The 22,424-nt window shown below is 41.5% G+C and overlaps 1 protein-coding gene across 4 annotated transcripts in view; it reads left to right on the top strand.

Moving 5' to 3' along the window:
• anks1b (ankyrin repeat and sterile alpha motif domain containing 1B) overlaps positions 1-22,424 on the top strand; it is a 155,540-nt gene that overhangs the window by 49,976 nt on the left and 83,140 nt on the right. For 3 of the 4 annotated variants that reach the window (XM_028955382.1, XM_028955381.1, XM_028955383.1), the window contains exons 5-9: positions 2,617-2,692; positions 4,003-4,104; positions 9,117-9,239; positions 12,337-12,515; positions 17,562-17,687. In XM_028955382.1, coding sequence (XP_028811215.1) covers positions 2,617-2,692; positions 4,003-4,104; positions 9,117-9,239; positions 12,337-12,515; positions 17,562-17,687 — 606 coding nt within the window. Of the gene's footprint in view, positions 1-2,196; positions 2,347-2,616; positions 2,693-4,002; positions 4,105-9,116; positions 9,240-12,336; positions 12,516-17,561; positions 17,688-22,424 lie in introns of those variants that run through there. The other variant, XM_028955384.1, reaches the window with a different exon arrangement.

Raw genomic sequence — 22,424 nt, 5'->3', positions numbered from 1 at the left:
ATGATTGTGTGAGCCGAAAAGGGTGCAAATACAAATTATTTTAATTTAGCATACATTTTCATGCAGTTGAATTGAATTAAACTCCAATTAACTTAATTAATTAATGTCTCCACCTCTTGTCATGGAGGGTGTCAGCATTATGTGCACAGGAGAAGAGGTCAAAAGATTTCATGTCATCAAATCTTATAATAAATGGGATACAACAAAGAGCTCTTTCTGAGGACTGCACACACTCATCCTGTCAGATTCAATAGATCCTTCTGGAAAACCAGGATCAGCATTAGTTCATTATCTGAAACATGCCTGAGGTTCTGATGGGTCTTGTTGGATGTTTGTCAACTGAGAAGTTCAACACATTCCAAATCTGCTCTTATCAACAGCTGCAGTTCATAATGCTGCATCCTTTCCTCTTTGTAGAGCAGTTACTTCCACTGATGCAGTGTTGCTAAGGTTAGGTGATTTTTGCATCCAGAGCCTTCCAAACTGCAGAAATATCAGCCTTCCCAGTGTGATTCTTAAACCTACTGAGCCAACCATGTGCAACAACTACCTGGATGACGTTACTGCAATCATTTTGCAGAGACGGGATGAAGAAAATGAACCTTTTCCAAGGTGTCTAGTGTTGTAAGAGCCATAGTGAGACTACACTGGATGCCAGCGAATGCATTGTTCCTTTCAAAAGACACTGTGAGCTCTTTCTATGATCTCAGGAACTCAAGAGGGGCCTCAGTTTGTGTGAAAGATTGTCATGCTTAAGTACATTGGGATCCACACAGGCCCATAGGGTGACACCCAATATGGCCAACCATAAAAGCCGGAGATTTCCGCCCCTTCGGAAGCTCCGGCATTATCGTGAACTTGACTTGACGTTGTCCCCCTTTTATTTCCCTTTTCGGCCACTGTGCCATTGTTTATTTGTATTTATTTATTGTTTATTTGTAATAAAACCCCTTCCCAGCACTTCCTGCCTCTGCGCTTCCTTCCCCCGTCAGTCCGAAGTCGTGACACCAACAATGTGATTGTTTCATTTTTGTATGTATTGTGTATTGAAGATATTTCACATTGTGGGGGTCGTGATCCTCATGAGCTGTGGCCTGAGCCTACTTATCCTCCAGTGTGATGCATTCCCTGTGCTGCACTGTCTGGGCTCCAGTTTATTCTGTATTTAAATAGAATATGTGATTTTTTTTTACTTGGACATCTGAAAGAACCAAAATGTGTACACATTTCAAATGCCAGATCAATTTGATCATGTTATGATAATAATTTTTATCTCTCAGTGGCTCCACCCCCTCCTAAACAGTGGACTGTGTTTAAGCAATAGTTTAAACAATTAGATTCTTTTTTTTTATTTATTTGGCATTAATATTTTTTATTGTTCTACACTTAGTGTGTGTGATGGTGAATTCATGTATGTTTGGGAGCACAGTAAGCTTTTCCATTACTGCAGTACAGTGTGAATGAATGTGTGAGCCGTAGAGAAAGAGATGAGGGGCTGTGTGGTGTTTTGCCTCGGAAAGCTGAATAATTGATGTGTTATGAGAGTGAGAGTAAAGGACTCAGGGAGCTCAGAGCCTCAGTTCTTCTTCGTGCCTGCGTGTGTGTGTCTGTATTCATGGAGATTAAATATGTGAATGTTGCTTACATTAAAATGTGCGTTGAAAAATGTTTATTATCCAAAATAAACATTTACATGTTACCAGGAACTGAATGTCCTATGACATGGGAAGGGAATATTTTATTGGTCCTTACATTGGTCCTTACAACTTAAAATAATAAAAATAATAGAATAATAGAATAACAATATATGAATTTATAGTTTAGTAAAATGACCAGAATTTATCGGAAAGGTCTGTGTGTGTGCATAAATTCATGAATAATGTATGGATTAGAGGATTCCCCTGTCATCCCTCCATCCCTGCCATCATCCTCTCTCCTGACAGCTGAATACACACTTCACACAAAACAGCAGCACGCACAAACACACACTCTCCCGTCAGGTCTTTATGTAAATCACACTATCAACACACATTTCAGCTTTTCATTCCTGGAAGCAGCGCTGGATGTTTTCCGGCTGCTCGTGACATCACCCGCAAATCTTGCCGAACAGGAAAGGGAGGAGCCCTGACTTCCTGTCCTGTTCTGAGCGCATCCTGAGACCACGCACCCCCTTCTGTCCACACAGACCTACCCACTGGACCACCGAGACCAGACCACTGTCCCTCTGCAGGCTTGGACCTTCCTGTCCAGTGCCACTTGTGGATCTTGGCGTGACTTACAGTAGACTTTCAGTTGGATGTTCTGGCTGTGGCTGGATATATTTTGGATTTTTGTGATCATGCAGAGGTATGGAAGTGCGTGGACCCCCACAGTATCCATAAAGTGCTTATGTCTGCAGTTGAAGTGGCCTCTCGTTGCTTGTCACTTGTCGTGGGTCATGTGAATGTGTAGTCGCTGCTCGCCGTTGTATGAGTGTCCCTCTGCTGTAATGAGGTGGGAGGAGACCTTGGAGGCTTCACGAGGTGTGGTAGGCAGAAGAGTGCAGTGCTCCCTTGGCTGCCTATGAAATTGATCAAAATGTCTCTCTCTCTCTCTCTCCCTCCGTCTCTCACACAGACAGAGAAAGGCAGCGCGCTGCATGAGGCGGCGCTTTTTGGGAAAATGGATGTAGTTCGCCTGCTGCTTGTCTCAGGTAATTTCCTCAGCTCTCATACAGAATGCGACTATGTCTGGATCCTGCATGTGCAGTCACAACTTGTGTGTGTGTGTGTGTACAAGCCAGTGTGATTCTTCATGTGCTTCTCATTCAGGTCACTCAGTCGCTTTCTGAGACCACACAATTACACAACATCATCCATTGGTGCTTCTGAAATTGGATAACTACAGGCTTCGTCTGTGTATTTAAATCAGATTTTCTATGGTCAAGGCATCAATCCCAATCCCTTGTTCTCATCTGAAGAAAGATGTATGAACATGTTCAAAGTTTTGTGTTTTTGTAACCAGCCCCAACTGAGTGAGGATACGAGATGGTGAGAACAACTGTATATCAACCCAGCTGGTGGTGCATCCCAGCACAGGCTGGCCTTTAACCCTTGGTTTCTCTCTAAAATATCTGTCCTAGAGCGTAGTATGGGAAACAGGGTTGGTTTCCTGTTTCTGCTGGGTGGGAATGTTATGACACATTTTCTTCTCATGGTTGAGAAAATGCTGAGTTCTGGAGTTCTGAACACCAGCTGGCGCTCAGGAAAAGTCAGGTGTGTCCATGTCATGTCGCAGGCCTCATTGTCAGCTTGTTGTGAAGTTGTAGCCATGAACGAGATGTCAAGATTGGACCTGTCCAAAAGGCTCTTCCTCTATTTAAAATATGAGGGTCAAAGGAACTGGTTTTCCGTTCAGGGTCTGAAAATGAACAGTGCTATGGACATTTAGTAAGTTCATTTTCATTTCTTTCTAGTCATAGGGTCACCTCTAATAACTCAACGCTACAGTGTCCTGAAAATGATGCCTGATGCCTATTATAGGGTCAATATGTTGTAGTACCCAATGAAGCCCTTACCAGATCATGACCACAATGTCCCCAATGTCTATAGGGGTACCATACATTTGATGCACTGGGGATCTCTTAAATTCAACACAATTTTATGCAGTGATCAGTTCAAAATAAGATTTTGAAGAGCTATGCAGAAACAGCTTTTGTCCTTTCCTCTTTACGTTTAATGTCAAAATAAAATATATATTTTTAGGAAATTTTGCAGCATAACCTTCTGGAGGTCAGAGTTTCTTGCATCTACTGTACTACTGTACTGTACCACCAGGAAGTGGTCAGTCTCAGATGTTGGTTTCATAACTGAGGAAACCCAAGGCCTGTTGCTAAGGTTTGAACTAGGTTTGCTGTATAGGCTGGATATTTTTCAGTCTGCCAGCTGCAGTTGTTTATACAGTATGTCTGTAATGTGTGTGGTAGGGGTTCTCCTGTAACCTCTATTCTGACCTGTTTCTCAGGAATCAATGCCAAAATCAGAGACTGCCAGGGCAGAACGGCACTGGAGCTGCTGAGGGAGCTGCCAGCCTCCAAATCGCAGCAGATCACCGCACTCATACAAGGTACCTGAGAATGCCCACTCGTTTACACCACTTTGGCACCCATCTCAACTTTTAATTTATTGCAGTTAATTACAATTGCTATAACGCATATCTTCTACTGGTTGTGCCAGATTTTCACTCTCCGCTCTCATACATAGAAAAAAAATGGCTCATCCAGACACACTGTAAATGTAAATGCATTCTCTGAACGCACTTGCTTACTTATCAACCTAAAACAGATGCAAAACACTGTTCTGACACACTCTCTTTCTCCTTCATATAAACATTTAAACACACACACACACACACACACGCACACACTTCTATCTGACTGTGAAGGCTTTCCTAATCTCTTGATTATCCAGAGCTTTGTTCACTGGACGGATGTGTGCTGATTGATAAAAAAAACCTTTTCAGGAAGTGTTTCCACAATTTGAGAACAATAGGAGTCCTCATTGTGTGCTTGTGTGTGCTTTTGTACTTTTGTTTATGCTTCTTTGTGACGATTACTTGCGTGCATGTCTCTTTCGGGGTGTGTGTTCGTTGTGAATTCCTCTACCGAATGAGTGACTGAGAGTCACTGCTGGTTTTTGGCCCCTGTTAGAACAGCGCTGAAGTTACCCGAGGAAGGCAGAGCCCATCTCTCTCTGCTCTGCGTCAATCTGGATGGTGCTACAGCGGCTGCCTGGTCAGTCGGGGCATGGTCAGTTCTGTGCATCTCAGGACAGTACAGGTTGGAGTGCCAGTGCCGTCTCCCTCAGCCGTCTCTGTCCAGCAATCTGTAACTCATCTGGTGTGCGAGTCTTAGGCACAACCATACGGCACAGGGTTCAGTATTTATGAAATGGCAGGGTCAGGTGTCACCATCTTGGATTTGAAACAATGAAAATACTTTCAGTATTTTTTTTTTATTAAAATAACATGTTATGATGGACAGAGGACATGCCATCACCATTTTATAATTTTTTTCTACATCTCTTACAATGCTGCCAGCGCTCATTGCACCAATTTACATTGTTCATACCAGGGGCAGTGGTGGCCTAGCTGTTAAGGAAGTAATCAGAAGGTTGCCGGTTCAAATCTGCCAAGTTGCGACTGAGGTGCCACTGAGCCAAAGCACCGTCCCCACACACTGCTCCCCGGGTGCCTGTCATGGCTGCCCAACAGTAATGATTAAAAGCAGAGGACACATTTTGTTGTGGCACCGTGTGCTGTTCTGCAGTGTATCACAATGACAATCACTTCACTTTCACCAACAACATAATGTGACAAGGTGCTGCCTGACTGTAGCATAATTGCATGGTGGTGCAAGATGGTGTCGGTGTGTTCCAACTGCATATATAATTGTCTTTAAACGATTTGTAAATGACATGACAATACATTGCACTATAAATGAAAGCCTGTGCATGTGAGGATGGATGCAAAACCCTGCAACATCACAGCAGGCTATTAATGATGCAAGGGGCACAGAGTCATGCCGCCGGCCTGAACAACAAGCGATGTTTACAGCCGTCTAGGAATCTGATTACCAAAGATAACAAAGTAATAACTGAGTGAGATCATATTTTCTGCCTTGACATTTTGTCCATTTTTATGCATTCAACACATGAAAACAAGTTGCTGCTTCATATGTTAAATCCACTTCCAGCTGCCAATATGTTATTCAATTTTAATGACTTTACCTGTCATAATGGTAAACCATGTATACAGCCGGGGGGGGATTCGGATTACCAAGGATAGAATATCAAGAAGAGAGATGCATTTACTTTGTACATGAGTTAATGGTGACACTACACTGAAATGTGCAGGTTTTCTGTAGCACTCAGGTACAGTCCAGATAGAAATTTCCCTTTATTCTTAGCCCTCTCTCTGTCTTTTTGAGGAATCCTTGCAAGGTTTCCTTTGTGAAGGTGTAATCAGTTTTTGTCATTTCTGTCTAGAGTAATTCAGTATTAAAACATGGAGGGATAAAAGGTTGTATGTACATCCTGGCACCATGTCCTGTACTCGAGAAACTCTGCTTCAACTGGTATGTATTTACCATAGTGAGTTGAGACAGGTCACCTTTTGGGCCAGTAGGCATGTGCACGCAGAATTGGGATGGCATTTTCAAAGATGCCGTAACTCACTTTAATTACTTCATTCTTCCTTGACTGAAGCAGTCACCATAGTATTGGACATTGTAATGCATTTGGATTTGATTTGACACTCGCTCTTGATCTGTAAAACTCACTCACTCACCATAACCACTTAATCCACATCCGGGACGCCGGTGTTGGTGCCCGTCCCTTGGATATAAGTTGACAGTTAATCATGTGTTATCTTAATACGCTATGGTGTGAGTTGATGGGGTCGGAAGGTTCCTCTGTGTCAAGACTGGGGGTCAGATGGGGAATGAAGCGCAGGCACAGGACATTGGTAACGCATGTCCCCGTCGACACCGTCTGCGGAGGTACTGTCTGAGCATGTGCAGGCCTGTCTCTGCTGGATGTTCCCTGACTGCCCGGGGACCCACACCACAGGGTTGACATGTCCGGGTGCGTGCAGCCGCTGCCACTGCGTGCCCCTTTTTCCGTCTCCGGCCCTGGACCACCCAGCAACCAATCAATCAATGTACCACAGGGCTGTACCTTCCATGTCTCCTGCATGTCTTCCCCAGAGGGTTGAGGGCTTCCCCGGGCTCCTGCCGGCTTGGCCCTATTTGAATTCGCATGGATGAGCAGGCCCTCTCACTGCATGTCCCGGCTGGCCCCTCCTGCCACCCTGGGGACTCGTTGGCATTCCATTCCCCTGGAGGCTGACCCAGGCTGGATAGCCATATGGTGGATGACCAGAAGGGTAGTGTGGGTGACACACAGACACATAATACACACATACAAACAGAACAGAGAGTCATCTGGCTCTGGTCACTCCATGGCATCCCCTGGAGGTGGCTTTAGAAGCATAGGTGACAGGAGCCTCTCGCCAACAGTTGGCTCTGTTCCCCTGGGAAGACATCTCCTCAGCACTGGTGTTGGTGGCTGGCATCTGGCTGCATGTGGAATGTGGATCATGGATGCTGGTGGCATCTGTGGACATCTGTGGCTCCACTAGCACACCTACTGATGTTGGGAAGCATTTGCGGTGAACTGGAGTTGGACACTGTTAGTGCATGCTCATCAGGCCCTGCAGTGGGCAGGGTGTGTCACTGCAGAAGGTATTGGCAGCGTGGGTGGGGGTGGCGACCACTGGTTGCTCCATTGGCATGCCCGTAGATATAGGGGGACGTGTGCGGTGAGCTGGTATTTGTGGCTGCCGGGTGGCACCTCAGTGGCAACTTGGCAGTTCGGGATTCTGATTACGGGTTAATTTCCTTACCTGAAAATCACTGCCCCAATTAGTTTGACCACCTCCAACCTGAGGTACTTGTAGGTGTTGGTCACCTCCAACCTGAGGTACTTGTAGGTGTTGGTCACCTCCAACCTGAGGTACTTGTAGGTGTTGGTCACCTCCAACCTGAGGTACTTGTAGGTGTTGACTACCTCCAACCTGAGGTACTTGTAGGTGTTGCCACCTCCAACCTGAGGTACTTGTAGGTGTTGCCACCTCCAACCTGAGGTACTTGTAGGTGTTGCCACCTCCAACCTGAGGTACTTGTAGGTGTTGCCACCTCCAACCTGAGGTAGTTGTAAGTGTTGGCCCCCTCCAGTGGGCCTGTTGGAAGGATGACAGTCAGCCATTATTGTTTTAATGGTCTAACTGATGCTCTAGAATAAAATAAAACAGTTGTGCTCAAAAGGAGATCCACAAGAAAATAAAATCGTATTTTCATATGCAATAATCACAACCACCATCATCAAACTGTATTTCTCAAACTTTCCCTGTCCCTCATTGTCCATGATAGAGAGAAAAAGACAGAACTCCAACTGAATGCAGACAGAAATGTCCTACTCCAGACATGCTACTCTTGTCCCACTTTTGCATGTGACCACTGTAAACAGTAAGATTGCACGTGTGTCTTTCATTGTAGTGAAGGTGTATCTGAGACTTCATGCGAGGGTGAGAGGACAGGATGTTATGCAGACAGAACCCAGAGAACATTCCATACAACACACTTGGACAATGATTGTGTTGCCAAGATGGCTGCAAAAGTTTGGAAGCTGACACCGTGAGGTCAGGAGTAAAGTGCTCGCAGCGACCTTGGAATGTGTGGTTTTCCATAATCATCGCTCTCAGCAGGATCTTAAACTATTGTTGCGCTAACCGTAGATCATATAGGCAGCATGCAGAACTATAGTTACAGAAAGACTGTGACTGTTTAATTGCAGTTGTCTTCTGCTCTGTGGTTTTACCAGTCCTGGAATCGTTATAGAGGATTTAGAGGACAAAAGGAGGGAGATAGATGTCAGATATGGAAAGAAGGAGGACAGTGAAGATAAACCCAACGAGAAAGTAAAAGATTATGAAGGCAGATTGTGAGTAGAGAGATTATTAAGAAAGATAAAAGAAATGGGGAAAATTAAATTATAAATGTGATGTAGATAGACAGAGAGGCACAAAGAGAGAGAGAGAGAAAGAGAGAGGGTTGATGCCACAGACATCAGAAGCATCCTATTTCCTGTGTCTGTGTGCAGTGGTGTTCCACACACACACATTATATCAAATAATATAATATATTATATGTCCTAAAGTCAAGTTTTTTTAAATGACCAAAGTCACTTGACTGAATTTGACAATTTTATTTTATATTATATTTTGTGACTACTAATTCAATTAATAAAGTAGCATGAACTTTGTTTTTTTTTTAACACTTACTTTTGGAAATTGATTATCGGTTTCAGTTTTATTTTACAAATGACGAACACATATCAGAATTACTTCACCCTGACGAGCGCTACAAAGATTTTTATGTTTCTCTCCTACCTTGAATGGATCACTCCTTAGCTCACAACAGGGGGGGGGGGCATTCCACTTCATGCTGAGTTCACTAAGACGCCTGTCTGATTATGTGTTGCATTAGGGTAAATCTAATCATTATAAATCTCTCCCCCCAGACCACATGATGGAGGACTGCAATAACCAGAGTCTGATAGACGAGCCGGTTCGTCACTGCCCCATACCAAACCCACGCACCTCCGTCTCATCTCCAGCTGCCTCACCCTCTCTCAGACACAAGAGTAAGTGTGTGTGTGTGTGTGTGTGTCTGACTCCCTCTGCTTGAGTTCCTTTCTGCCCTAATTGATAAATCCCATTGTAGTGATCCTTGCTAACTGAACCTTGCTTCAATCTATCTGACTTGTTTTGTAAGTGACTCTGATACAGGGCAGTGGTGGCCTAGCGGCTAAGGAAACGGACCAGTAATCGGAAGGTTGCTGGTTCGAATTCTGAGCTGCCACTGAGGTGCCAATGAGCTAGGTACCGTCTTCCACACTGCAACCCGGATGCCTTTCATGGCTGCCCACTACTACTCACCAAAGGTGATGGGTTAAAAGCAGCATTGTGTGCACCGTGTGCTGTGTTTCACAATGACAATCACTTCACTTCATACACCTTGAGTCCATTCAGGAATGCAAAGTGCATGTTCCATCAGCTTGTATGGGCAAACATCAATACTTCCGAACTCGTTGAGCTATGTTGGTGCTGACAGCACTGAACTCATTCTAATGCGTCTGTGAGGAGAGACGCCCGCCTTCTGCAATGACTGCAAATTCATGCGCTCTCTAGTGGCAGACTGTGGAATTTCAACAATCATTTTCCAGCCAACACTGCCTCTAAAGGATAAAAGCAGCAGTACAATCATGGCCATCTCCCCTGTGGTGGGTATTGTGTAACTGTTGAGGTCTTTGTGCTGAATCTGTGGTTCATGCATGCTGCCAGTGCTTTAATTATCCTGAACTGTGTCGATGCCCAGAGTGTGCAGATCTCAGTCTCACACCTGCACACAGTGCTGTCAGCACCTTAACAGCAACACACACACACACACACACATACACACACACATTTTACTGACTTGCACATGCACAGACACACAGTGAGCAGGTGATCTGCTGGAACTGGAAAGTCTGACCTGACTATTTCTACCCAAGCTGGTTTTGTCCCAATTTTAAAGAAACAGGCTCCCCATAAATTGTATATTTCTGTGTGTCTGTGCGTTTTGATGTATTGATGTTTACATTTACATTTATTGCATTTATCAGACACCCTTATCCAGAGCGACTTACAATCAGTAGGTACAGGGACAGTCACCCTGGAGCAACTTAGGGTTAAGTGTCTTGCTCAGGTACACAATGGAAGAAAGTGGGGTTTGAACCTGGATCTTCTGTATGGTTCATAGGCGAGTGTGTCACTAAGCTACTACCACCCTGATTTTGTATTTATGGCAGAATAGTGTACTTAGGGACCAGAACTGAAATATGCTGTAAAATGATGTAGACCTGACTGCAATAGCTGCAAATTCTCACTGTATAAAACTATAACAAAATATATCATGTAGTATTCTTGACAAATAAAAATACTAACTAGACGTGAATTTATTTAATTGCGGTTTCTGTTTCCTGTATCTCCCATCTGGTCACACAGATGACGTCACTTCTGCAATACGCAATCGCGGCATTAATTACATATTATTAGATACTTTTGATGGGTGAACAGATGGCTGGGAGTAAATGATGAAGCGATCTTTGGACGCACTTTCTTTACAATGAAATGGAAAAGAAAACAGACCATGTGGTCGAAAAACATGGAGAAACATCAGAGCGTCTTTCCTGTCTGGAATGGATGTAGAATATTGTTAAGTCAATAACAATAATATAATAATAATCTTTTTTTTTAAGGTTAGAATTTAATTGCATTACTTAAAGAAGAGACTTAAACACAATTGTCATTGACTAAAACTAGACTAAATATTCATGGATAATTCTGACTAATATTGGCAAATATTGAATTCTTGGACTCTTGCTCTTCTGAGGTATGAATGAGCAGTAGGAGCTAAAGGATTGGTAACTGCAACATCAATTTATGTATCATGCAGATGTTGTTCTTATTTTGCAGCAGGAATCCCAAGGATATCTGATAAAAGTACAAATGAAGCACACATTCATTGAATAGGGTTAAAACACTGAGGTCTTGTGTTGCACAAGTTGTGTATAAAGCTTAGTATTGATTAAATTATGAAGTCGTAATTGGAGCCTTGACATTACTAATGATCTCTTTCACTAAGTTATATGCTAATCAGTAGTTGTTGTAGTGGAAATTGCAGTGTGGTGTCTTTCCATCCACCCACATCAGATTACAAGGTTTAGGACATTGTAGGACATTAACGCATGGATATATTATGCATATATTATGGACATATTATGTAAGAAACAGATAATAGCACCACTTGCTGTGGTTGACTGCAGTATTTACTGTGGCTGACAGACATAAATAGTAAAAGTGATTGTTTTTGTGTGTACTGCAGCACAGTACACGGTGCACACAACAAAATGTCCACTGCCTTTAACCCATCAGAATTCGAACCCGCAACCCTCCGGTTACAAGTCCACTTCCTTTCCTGCTAATGCATTGTGTTGTAATACCAACCATAAAGGTAGTATTTGGAGAGGCAAATATTTTTGTCTGAATAGACAAAAATATTTAGACATTGTATATATATACAAAATATAATAGACATTGTACTCATGGTGAAAAGTCTGGAAAACACAAAAAAACTGGACATTTAGTTGTCAATTCCTCTTAGCGGTAAATGTAACGCAATACATTGTACATAATTGGAATGTTTTTTTTGGTTATTTTAATTTCACTTGTCTTAACAACTTTATTTGAAATAAATCATATACATTTTCCCAATGTCTTGTAATATAGGTGGTAGCTGCTTACTAAATTCTTGAGTCTTTTAACATTGTGCATTATTATTACTATTAGTATTTACATATACATATATGTAGTAATATTTGAAGCAGTTGTATTATTATTATTATTATTATTATTATTATTATCTGTAGTAATAGATAATAATAATAATATATATGAGGAGTATTTCTATAATTTTCTGATTTATGTTGAATGAAGATAAGTGGTTTGACAGTGTCTGTAAATTATACACTGATATCTTTGTTTACCCCAAACAGTTTCTCTCAGATTTTAATACCTGAGGATTTTGTACTTGCTGGAGAGTATAATATGGGCCACAATTTTTTTTTACAGATGAAATATTATGGCAATTTGCAAGAGACGACCTTAGTAAGGTTGGAATTGTTGTTTCTGTTTCCATAGATGATGCCGTGACGGGGGAACTGTCAAAACTGCTGAATGACATTAAGAAGTGTCGGGATAAGGACATTTCCTTTGAGGAGCTGTGCCACGCCATCTCCTCCCACTCCATGGAGAGCTTTGGTAGCGGACGGGCATCTTCCGATGAAGAGCGCAACGGGACCCTCAGCAGGACCAGCAAGGTGGGCAATACTATAATCACATGGTGATGTACTTTATATATAAGCACCACTTATGTGTCCACTAAACATTATTTACATTACATTTACAGCATTTACCAGACGCCCTTATTCAGAGCGAATTACAATCTGTAGTTACAGGGACAGTCCCCCCTTGCAGCAACTTAGGGTTAAGTGACTTGCTCAGGGACACAATGGTAGTAAGTGGGATTTGAACCTGGGTCTTCTGGTTCATATGCGAGTGTGTTACCCACTAGGCTACTACCATCATTTTGTGTATCATGGGCATATAAAGCAGTGATTCTGAGCAAAACGTAAATCTGACTTAAGGACCTTTACACATTAACACACAATGCTTTAGTATTTATTAAACCAAATACTGTGAACAATAGAAAGCAATAGAAAGACTCTGTGGGCATGGACAGTTCAAGACTGTGTAGAAACTTGTTCAAATTGCTCCTGGGGGGCTGAATTTGCTCTGCATGATCTACCGCAAGTTCTGCATGGCAGAATGGGCTTTCCTCCACTTCTTCCTTCTCACCTGTGGGGGGCAGCATTTGCCAAAATAACTCAGCCAGGCTAGGGAGTACTTTGTTTATATAACCATGTGCATTTTTAGAACAGACCATTCTGAACCTTTTTTGAGCAGATCTGGTCATTGATGTTGTACTGCGGCGATGTGTCTCTCCTTGAGACCTGTGTGTGTTTCAGCACATCAGATCGCTACCTGCTGCAGAGCACTTATATAAGAGTACAGCAGCACATACTCTCCAGGGGAGTGCCTGTGTGTTTGTGTGTGTGTGTATCTGTATATGTCAGCATGTAGGCTTGTTACTGTAAAATATATGTAATTGTGTGTGTGTTAATAGAGAGAAAAAGAGAGAAGAGAGAAAGATTTGTGTGACTGTGTGTGGGTTGTTGGAGTGTACATTTGTGGGTATAGATTGTATTGCTATATTTGGACACTCTGGTACCAGATTTATGATGTATGGTAACTAACCTTCAGTCCCGATGTGGCCCTGGTGTTATATTATGGGGTGCAGATACCAGTTCTGTTGTCTGTGAGAACAAGCTCATCCATCATGTCCTGTTCTGTTGACTGGTGAACTGGACCTTTGTTTTAGCTTTGTGCTTCATACAGTGGCTTCATTACGTGAAGCTATTTTAAATTTATTACAATTTAACAAAAATTGTGTACATAAGAATACACAGCCTTTGCAATATCATTCAAAAGTGATGCACTTTACCTCTACTGCAATGACTGGATTAGTCAAAATGTGTTGTATTTGGGAAAGTTTTCTGAGTTTTCTTCTGATATCTGAATGGGGAATCAGTAGATAATGCCAGCCTCTGTTCCCACAGCAGAGTATAAACTCAACATGTATCTGACAAGGCCTCACATGGTATCAGTTCTTTGTGCAGATCCCTGTCAGACCAGAGATGATCAGAATTGCAGAGGGAACCTGCTCTGAAGCCACTATCGCTGCTGAGCACCAGTGAGCCTCTCTGGAGAGAATGGCTGTTATAATCACAGATCTTCAGGAAGAGAGGGGCTACGGAAAAGGGGCTGGGGAATCACTGATGCCGTTTCAGAAGGGCCCAGACATATCTGCAAACGCAATATTCCAAGTGCACCAATGCACACAAACACACAGCTTCGATATTTAACACATGCTGCCAGGTGTTCTACAAGTTCCGGGAGCTTCACCACATCAAGCTCCCCTGCTTAACTCGAGGGAATTCTAATGGCCTGATGTAATTATAATGATCTGGTTATGGGGATTAATTTATGACTGAACACGCAACTGCTTTGCAGGCTGAAAGGGCGGATTTATAATGTGCAGTATGGATAGTGGTGTGAGTGTTTATGCATTATTAATGTGACTGGTTAATGAAATACAGTGTGAGTTGACCTCAGCTCATTTACTGTAGTGAATTTGTGTGGTTGTTGTTTGTCTGAGAACCAGGTGTTGAAGTTCTGGGTTCCTGTCTGGTTTGCAGTAGGTGGTTTTATGCTGTTGTGTCAGGGGCATGCTGGTCCTTGCTGAACACCATTTCAATTTCATCATCTGCAGCGTAGAGCATTCATGAAGCCCCGCTGTAGCAGCTGGAGATCCTGAGGATCTCTGAGACACTAACACACCCGCCCTCACATGAGCACACACACACACACACACACACGCACACATCTGTGGTCTGTTAACACTTTTAAATTGGAATACTAAATATTGAAATTCAACTGAATGAAGCTTTGAATCACAAGACAACTATTTTGCTAGATATATACAGTATGTTATGGTGTCAGACTTATGGTGAAATTGTCCTTTGTTTACTGAAGTCAGATTATGGTACCACCTTGTGTCTGATGAAGTATCTGGAATCAGGGTTGGAACTGATTCCAAAGTCAATAATCGAAAAGTAGATATTTACCACCATATATTTCATACAAATATTTTAGCTGTTTTCTGGAAGAATATTGTACACACTGAAAAGAGCTTTCAGTCTGAAATTGTTCAGCTTGTCTACACATATATAGATTTGTTTGTAATGTGGGGATTGTTTAGAAGTATGGGTGGTAGTAGCCTTGTGGCTAACACTCGCCTATGAACCAGAAGACCCAGGTTCAAATCCCACTTACTACTATTGTGTCCCTGAGCAAGACACTTAACCATAAGTTGCTCCAGGGGGACTGTCCCTGCAACTACTAACTCTAAGTCGCTCTGGATAAGGGCATCTGATAAATTATGTAAATGTAAATGTAAGTATAAAAGGTCTTTGTCCTTTACAATGAGCTGATCAGTGATTTGCACTTAGTCGTTACATATACACATGTGGACAAAATTGTTGGTACCCTTCAGTCAATGAAAGAAAAACTCAAAATGGTCACAAAAATAACTTGAATCTGACAAAAGTAATAATAAATATCTAAAAAAAAAATCTATGAAATTTAACTAATAAATGTCAGACACTGCTTTTCAACCATGCTTCAACAGAATTATTTAAAAAAATAAACTCATGAAACAGGCCTGGACAAAAATGATGGTACCCCTAGAAAAGACTGAAAATAATGTGACCAAAGGGACATGTTAATCCAAGGTGTGTCCACTAATTAGCATCACAGGTGTCTACAATCTTGTAATCAGTCAGTGGACCTATATATAGGGCTCCAGGTAGTCACTGTGTTGTTTGGTGACATGGTGTGTACCACACTCAACATGGATCAGAGGAAGCGACGGAAAGAGTTGTCTCAGGAGATTAGAAAGAAAATTATAGACAAGCATGTCAAAGGTAAAGGCTATAAGACCATCTTGAAGCAGCTTGATGTTCCTGTGACTACAGTTGCACATATTATTCAGAAATTTAAGATCCATGGGACTGTAGCCAACTTCCCTGGACGTGGCCGCAGGAGGAAAATTGATGACAATTCAAAGAGACGAATAATATGAATGGTAACAAAAGAGCCCAGAAAAACTTCTAAAGAGATCCAAGGTGAACTTCAAGCTCAAGGAACATCAGTGTCAGATCGCACCATCCGTCGTTGTTTGAGTGGAAGTGGACTTCATGGGAGACGACCAAGGAGGACACCATTGTTGAAAACAAATCATAAAAAAGCCAGACTGGAATTTTCCAAACTACATGTGGACAAGCCACAAAGATTCTGGGAGAATGTCCTATGGACAGAACTTTGTGCCAAGGCACATCAGCTCTATGTTCATAGACAAAAAAATGAAGCATATCAAGAAAAGAACACCGTCCCTTCTGTGAAACATGGAGGAGGCTCTGTTATGTTCTGGGGCTGCTTTACTGCATCTGGCACAGGGTGTCTTGAATCTGTGCAGGGTACAATGAAATCTCAAGACTATCAAGGGATTCTAGAGAGAAATGTGCAGGCCAGTGTCAGAAAGCTTGCTCTCAGTTGCAGGTCATGGGTCTTGCAACAGGACAATCACCCAAAACACACAGCTAAAAACACCCAAGAATGGCTAAGAGGAAAACATTGGACTATTCTAAAGTGGCCTTCTATGAGCCCTGACCTCAATCCTATTGAGCATCTTTGGAAAGAGCTGAAACGTGCCGTCTGGAAAAGTCACCCTTCAAACCTGAGACAACTGGAGCAGTTTGCTTATGAGGAGTGGGCCAAAATACCTGCTGAGAAGTGCAGAAGTCTCATTGACCGTTACAGGAATTGCAGTGATTGCCTCAAAATATTAAGTTAGGGGTACCATCATTTTTGTCCAGGCCTGTTTCATGAGTTTATTTTTTTTAAATAATTCTGTTGAAACATGGTTGAAAATCAACGTCTGACTTTCATTGGTTAAATTTCATAGAATTTTTATTTATTATTACTTTTGTCAGATTAAAGTTATTTCTGTGACCATTGTGAGTTTTTCTTTCATTGACTGGAGTGTAACAACAATTTTGTCCACGTGTGTAGTTACATTTTCAGGAGGAGGACACATCCAGACACACAATTCATCTCTGGTGCATCTATAGGTCCAAAGCTGAACTCGCATTTACTGCTCATATGGTCCAAATCTGGTACTGTATGTAGATTGTAGAGGTGTGAACCTTGACTGGTCTCACAATTCAACTATCAGTTATCAATGCCTTGATTATCGATGCATCAAGATGCATCCCATCAATTTTTCTACATTACTTCACATTATGTTTTAAAATACATCAGTGAGATATGAGTTAAGGCCTCATTCACATGCATGTCTGAACCAGGCATTTTTCAGGTGAGTGCAGACTGAATGCCCAGCATTTTTATGCTCCCGCCAGAAAATGACCAAGCAACACGACGCATCGATTATGAGATTCATTTCAACATCCTTTGTAGATTGTAGCTGGAAATGCCATGGAACATCCTCCTGTAATATAAAGGAAGACTGCAGAGAAAAACAGAATAATATATTTATTAACAATTCTCTTAATCTTTGATGTTTAGAAGCCATTTAGGGTGAATGATTGCTCTGTGCACCATATTTGTTTTTTGTAGTTTGCAAACCAGATTGAATGTGTTTCTGTTGTAATTTTGCTCCTATGCAGCGCCCATCCCCACCTCTGGCCCCTGCACTGGAAGAAGATGAGAAGAGCTGTGGCCCCACCGGCCTTTGGGAGGCACTCACACCCTGCAATGGCTGCAGGAACCTGGGCTTCACAGGCCTCTCTCAGGTACACCTTTATAAATACTCTCAAACACAAAACACCCAACTATAGTGTTCCTCATTTATTTGAACTTTATTTAGCCCTTCCCACAGGGTTCTACAAATTAAGATGCTTAAACCCCAGAAAATATGAAGCTGTATCCCTCAACACTTGATTGCAGCTTATACTACTCTCATTTGCTCTTATTTTACCTTAAGTAGTGTATAATTGTCAGATCGATTAATGGCCTATTGGATATCAATGCAGCAAATGTCGTAAGGTTTGGAAAAGTTATCTTTGCCTGACAAAAATCCATTAAACAAACATTCAGTGCACTTTAGCAGTACTAGCAGTAGCTGCGCTACAGTGACTATGCACACTTGGACTTTTTAAACTTTTCATACATTTTGTGGCATAAGAGAGTGTGAATATAATATTCTTGAAGTTGAAGCATATGTTTTAAAGGAATCTGTGGCAATTTGTTTGCCCTTGGACCAGAATGTGTATTTGTTTAGCCTGTGTAATGAATCAATTTTCCAAATATAAAACAATTCTAAGCATCTGTTCTCATTCAATGTTTGAACTGTATTGGAATGTATGGCCATGAAAGCTGTCAGTATTGGAATGAGGGCCATTATTTGATTGTATTAAGGATCCTACAAATGCAAAGATAGATTCATATTAAAATAGTCAAGTGAACAGTTTTTGTGAACTAAGGAAAATTTAATATAAATACAAAACCAGAAAACTACATAAACTAGCTTAAAATATATATATATATGCAGCAGAATGAGCCTAATGAATTCATATTAATTCATAGGGTGGTAGTAGCCTAGTGGGTAACACACTCGCCTATGAACCAGAAGACCCGGGTTCAAATCCCGCTTACTACCATTGTGTCCCTGAGCAAGACACTTAACCCTAAGTTGCTGCAGGGGGACTGATTGTAAGTCTCTCTGGATAAGGGCGTCTGATAAATGCTGTAAATGTAAAATGTAAATATGGTTAGAACAAACCAGAACCAAGCTCATTTAACTCCATCTACTATCTCCACCCTTCAGTAGAAAAGTAGAAAAATGTTTTGGAAGGTTTAAAAAACTTGAATAAATGTTGAATATTATAGGAATGTAACATGTAAAGCATGTAGGTGTGAAAAAAGCATATAGGGTGGTAGTAGCCTTGTTGGTAACAAACTCGCCTATGAACCAGAAAACCCATGTTCAAATCCCACTTACTAACATTGTGTAGTATCACTCCGGATAAGGGCATCTGATAAATTCCATAACTGTAAATGGGTTCCCAAAAAATGAATGGTAGCTGTTAATATTAATCTGTTTGCTTAATGCAAAGGCCCATCATTGTTGAGTCATAGTTTGTTTTGACCACAAAGTCGGTTTTTATTTGTGGCACAATCAATACTCTACCTGATTCAACCGAGTCAAACTCAGCTAAACTAAAGAGATGTGACTTTTAAAGCTCTTTTATAAAAGGCAGACATTGTCACTACTCAATGTTTAACCAATACAAAACCAACCATTCAGACATTACAAGACACATAACAAGACTGGTCTGAATCAGTCACAACAATATAAACATATGAAAATACACCCACTCGGCACTTTACAATGTTATAACATGAGACATGCTCATGTTACATGCTAAACAATTGTCACTCTTGTGCCGCACACATAAACACAAAAGATCCCAGACAAGCCCCCAAACATGTATAAAATCGAGGTGAATTATGGAACAAAAGGACACCACTTACCTCCAGGCCTAAGCACAAAACAGGATCCTGGGCCTAAAACCTGAGGCGTCCTCTGTCCTCCTTAACTTCAACAGGTCATACAGAGGAAATCCTCAAAAAAAAAAAAAAAAAAAGAAAACCCCAAAATTTAAATGTGCATCCAAAATTAGATAAACTAACTGTGAGGAAAAGATACCCACCTTGGGAGGAAAAAACAGAGGCCAAACTGGGGAAGATCTGAAATCAGATTGACAAAGTTCTGTGGATGCAGAATGAAACATCTCTACATTAAAGAAAGAAAGTCCAGTTGCCATGACTCAACTTTCAGACAGCGTTTACTGTTATTAATACTGATATACTTATATAAGTATTAAATTATTTAGGGACATTTCAAGAAGGCAGGAAAAATGCAATGGTTAACTGCAGTTAGATCTATTAGGATCAGAACAGCAAAAAAGAGCTTGTCTTTAGTAATGCTACCTATCAAATTACCTTGGAGAGCTAACAGTGGCATTCCTATAGGAAGGCTACTGGCCACCCCTAGAAGTGTCTCAATTTATTTTTTCCATGGGAAATGCTAAGGCAACAATCAGAAGCATGCCTACTGTGTGTTAAGATGGGGAATGTCTGTGCGCTTTCCATCAGAACAGCTGGATGCTGTGACTGTTATAAACAAAACTCATTTTCTCAAATGCTGCAAGGTTGAAGCAGTTATCTGAAATAAGGGTAAACCTAAAAAAATATACAGGACGTAGGCCTTCCTGGATTTCACTTGGTAGATTTTATAGATTTTTTTCCTTTCTGGTCAATAATTATGGTTGCTCCTGGTATTGGAATGCCAACTCAATTAATTGAAAATGTGAATAAAATAATATATATTATCATTGCTTTACACTGATATATAGATTGAGTTACAGTGCACCTTATTGACAATAAGTTTAGAAAGGAAAGTTAGGCTCTTGCCACACCTCTCTGTCTTGTGCCTCTCTATGTGGGTTAGAAGTGCATTCAGCACTTTGCTTTGAATATCAGTGACAGGGACAGTCCAGCTGTCACTCATGCTGTTAGGCCCTTGAGTGGCAGGAGGCGTCACCATGCTTTTCTTTTTCAGTTGGTATGACTTCAGTTTTTGTATGTTTGTCTTTTTATTTATGTTAAGACCCATGATCCTTGTGGGAATGACTGGGGGTACACGGAAAAATACTCATTTCGGAAAAAAAGGTGATGGGATTAAAAAAGGAGTATAAATATAACATTAATTTTGTGAGGTTAGGATTTGAAACTCAGATCTTAAGATTCTGAAAATGTCTGTATGTCTGTGTCTGCCTGTATCTGCATGCCAGTGCTTTCACCTGATTTGTGTGTGTGTATGTCTATACTTTTAATTATGAATACATTTCTAGTATATGTGTGCCTTTTCTGACAGACGTGGGTGGGCTTTCACCAATACACAGATGCATTCTGGGCAAAGTGTGCACACGAGGAAAGCCCCCCACCCAACCCCAATCGCCTTGGGACAGGAAGTAAAGGACGGCTCTCCACCCACAGCTTCCATGTGAGGAGATCACCGTTGCCAAGGCAACGATGTGGCAGGGATGGGGTGGGCTGTGGGGTGGAGGGATTTTCCTCTTCACTCCGAGACGCTCGACTGTGTGTCTCGCTAACAAAGTTGAAACTTTGTCATAGCTGGTCCCCTGAGGAGACAGTGCACCTGCAAGGTTTGCTTGGTTGCTAGGAGACACAAGATTCATAAAGTGCAAGGCGTGGGACAGCCACCCACCTCACACTGACGAATCAGAGGCTTGCTGGAGTCAGGTGCGTCAGAGCAATGCGCAGGATGCCTCTCTCTACGTTCTTTTTTCATCTTTTTCGGGTTTCTTAATGCCATGTTTTTTCAGCATTGACGCGTGAGCCATTTCCTGTCTGCAACATGGAGCGCTGACCTCACTTGCTCCTCGTCGTCCTTGTAAACCCATTGTAACTCTTTACTGCAATCAGGTTCTTTGGTTGAAAGGCATTGATAAGGTTTAGAAGATTTTTGTACACCACCCAACACTATTCACTTGCTGGAAGTGGAGAATAGTGTTATAATTTGCTGCTTGTGTAGCCTGGTGGTGCAGTCTCATACAAATGTATATGATTGTGAAACTCCTCATTTACTCCATCCTGCTCTATTTTTCAAAATTAAGCCAAACAAAATGGAAAGGCAATGCTGCAATGCACCAGTAACAAATCTTACAATGCACACCTACATTTTGAGAGGTGCACATTAGGCACCTTTCAGCCCTAATATAACATCAAACCATATAATAAACTCCAGAAGCAGCAGCACATGCAAAATATGAAACATTTGAAGAGGTCGACTTTATATTTGTATGGGAATGTGGCAAAATCCTCAACAGGGGCCGCAAATATAACTGATTCATTGAGAAAAACAGTTAGCATTAATTTCCTTCAGAATTAATTTACTGTGATGAGACCATTGCATCACCAAGGCTAGAGGTCTATTTTAAGCCATGGGAGTAACCTGGTAACCAACAAGGTAAGAACCCTCATAAGCAGGTATCCTGTGCTGCTTGTGTGGCTGTAGCAGAACTCTTTAACAGTGTGCAGACTTAAATCCAAATTTCTCCACATCCCACAGTTACCCTTACAGGTGTTGCCTGATCATTACATTACAAAAGTAAGAAAACTCATCACATTTTGGATTATAAACACCGCATGTACACTATTGGACAAAAGTTTTAGAACAGTCAAACAGCACTCTGAAATTTACAGCATAGATATCATGGAATCCATTTGTTAAAATCCATTTATTCTAAACTCATCAAATTAGCCACCTTTGCAAAAAGAATGGCATGCACATAAATTTGTTGCACTTGTAGGTTGCTTTGGATCCATATATTTGGATCCATCCACTCCATATTTTCAAACCCACCATCTCGTATTAAAAAATGGGATGTTCTAAAACTTTCAACTGGCAGTGAGCATCATAACACCAATTCACATCCTCAAAC

The sequence above is a fragment of the Denticeps clupeoides genome, chromosome 15, assembly GCF_900700375.1.
Source record: "Denticeps clupeoides chromosome 15, fDenClu1.1, whole genome shotgun sequence".
In the NCBI taxonomy this organism is placed as follows: Eukaryota; Metazoa; Chordata; class Actinopteri; order Clupeiformes; family Denticipitidae; genus Denticeps; species Denticeps clupeoides.
The sequence above is the reverse complement of the archived record's forward strand: the minus strand, read 5'-3'. Positions and strand labels throughout refer to the sequence as shown.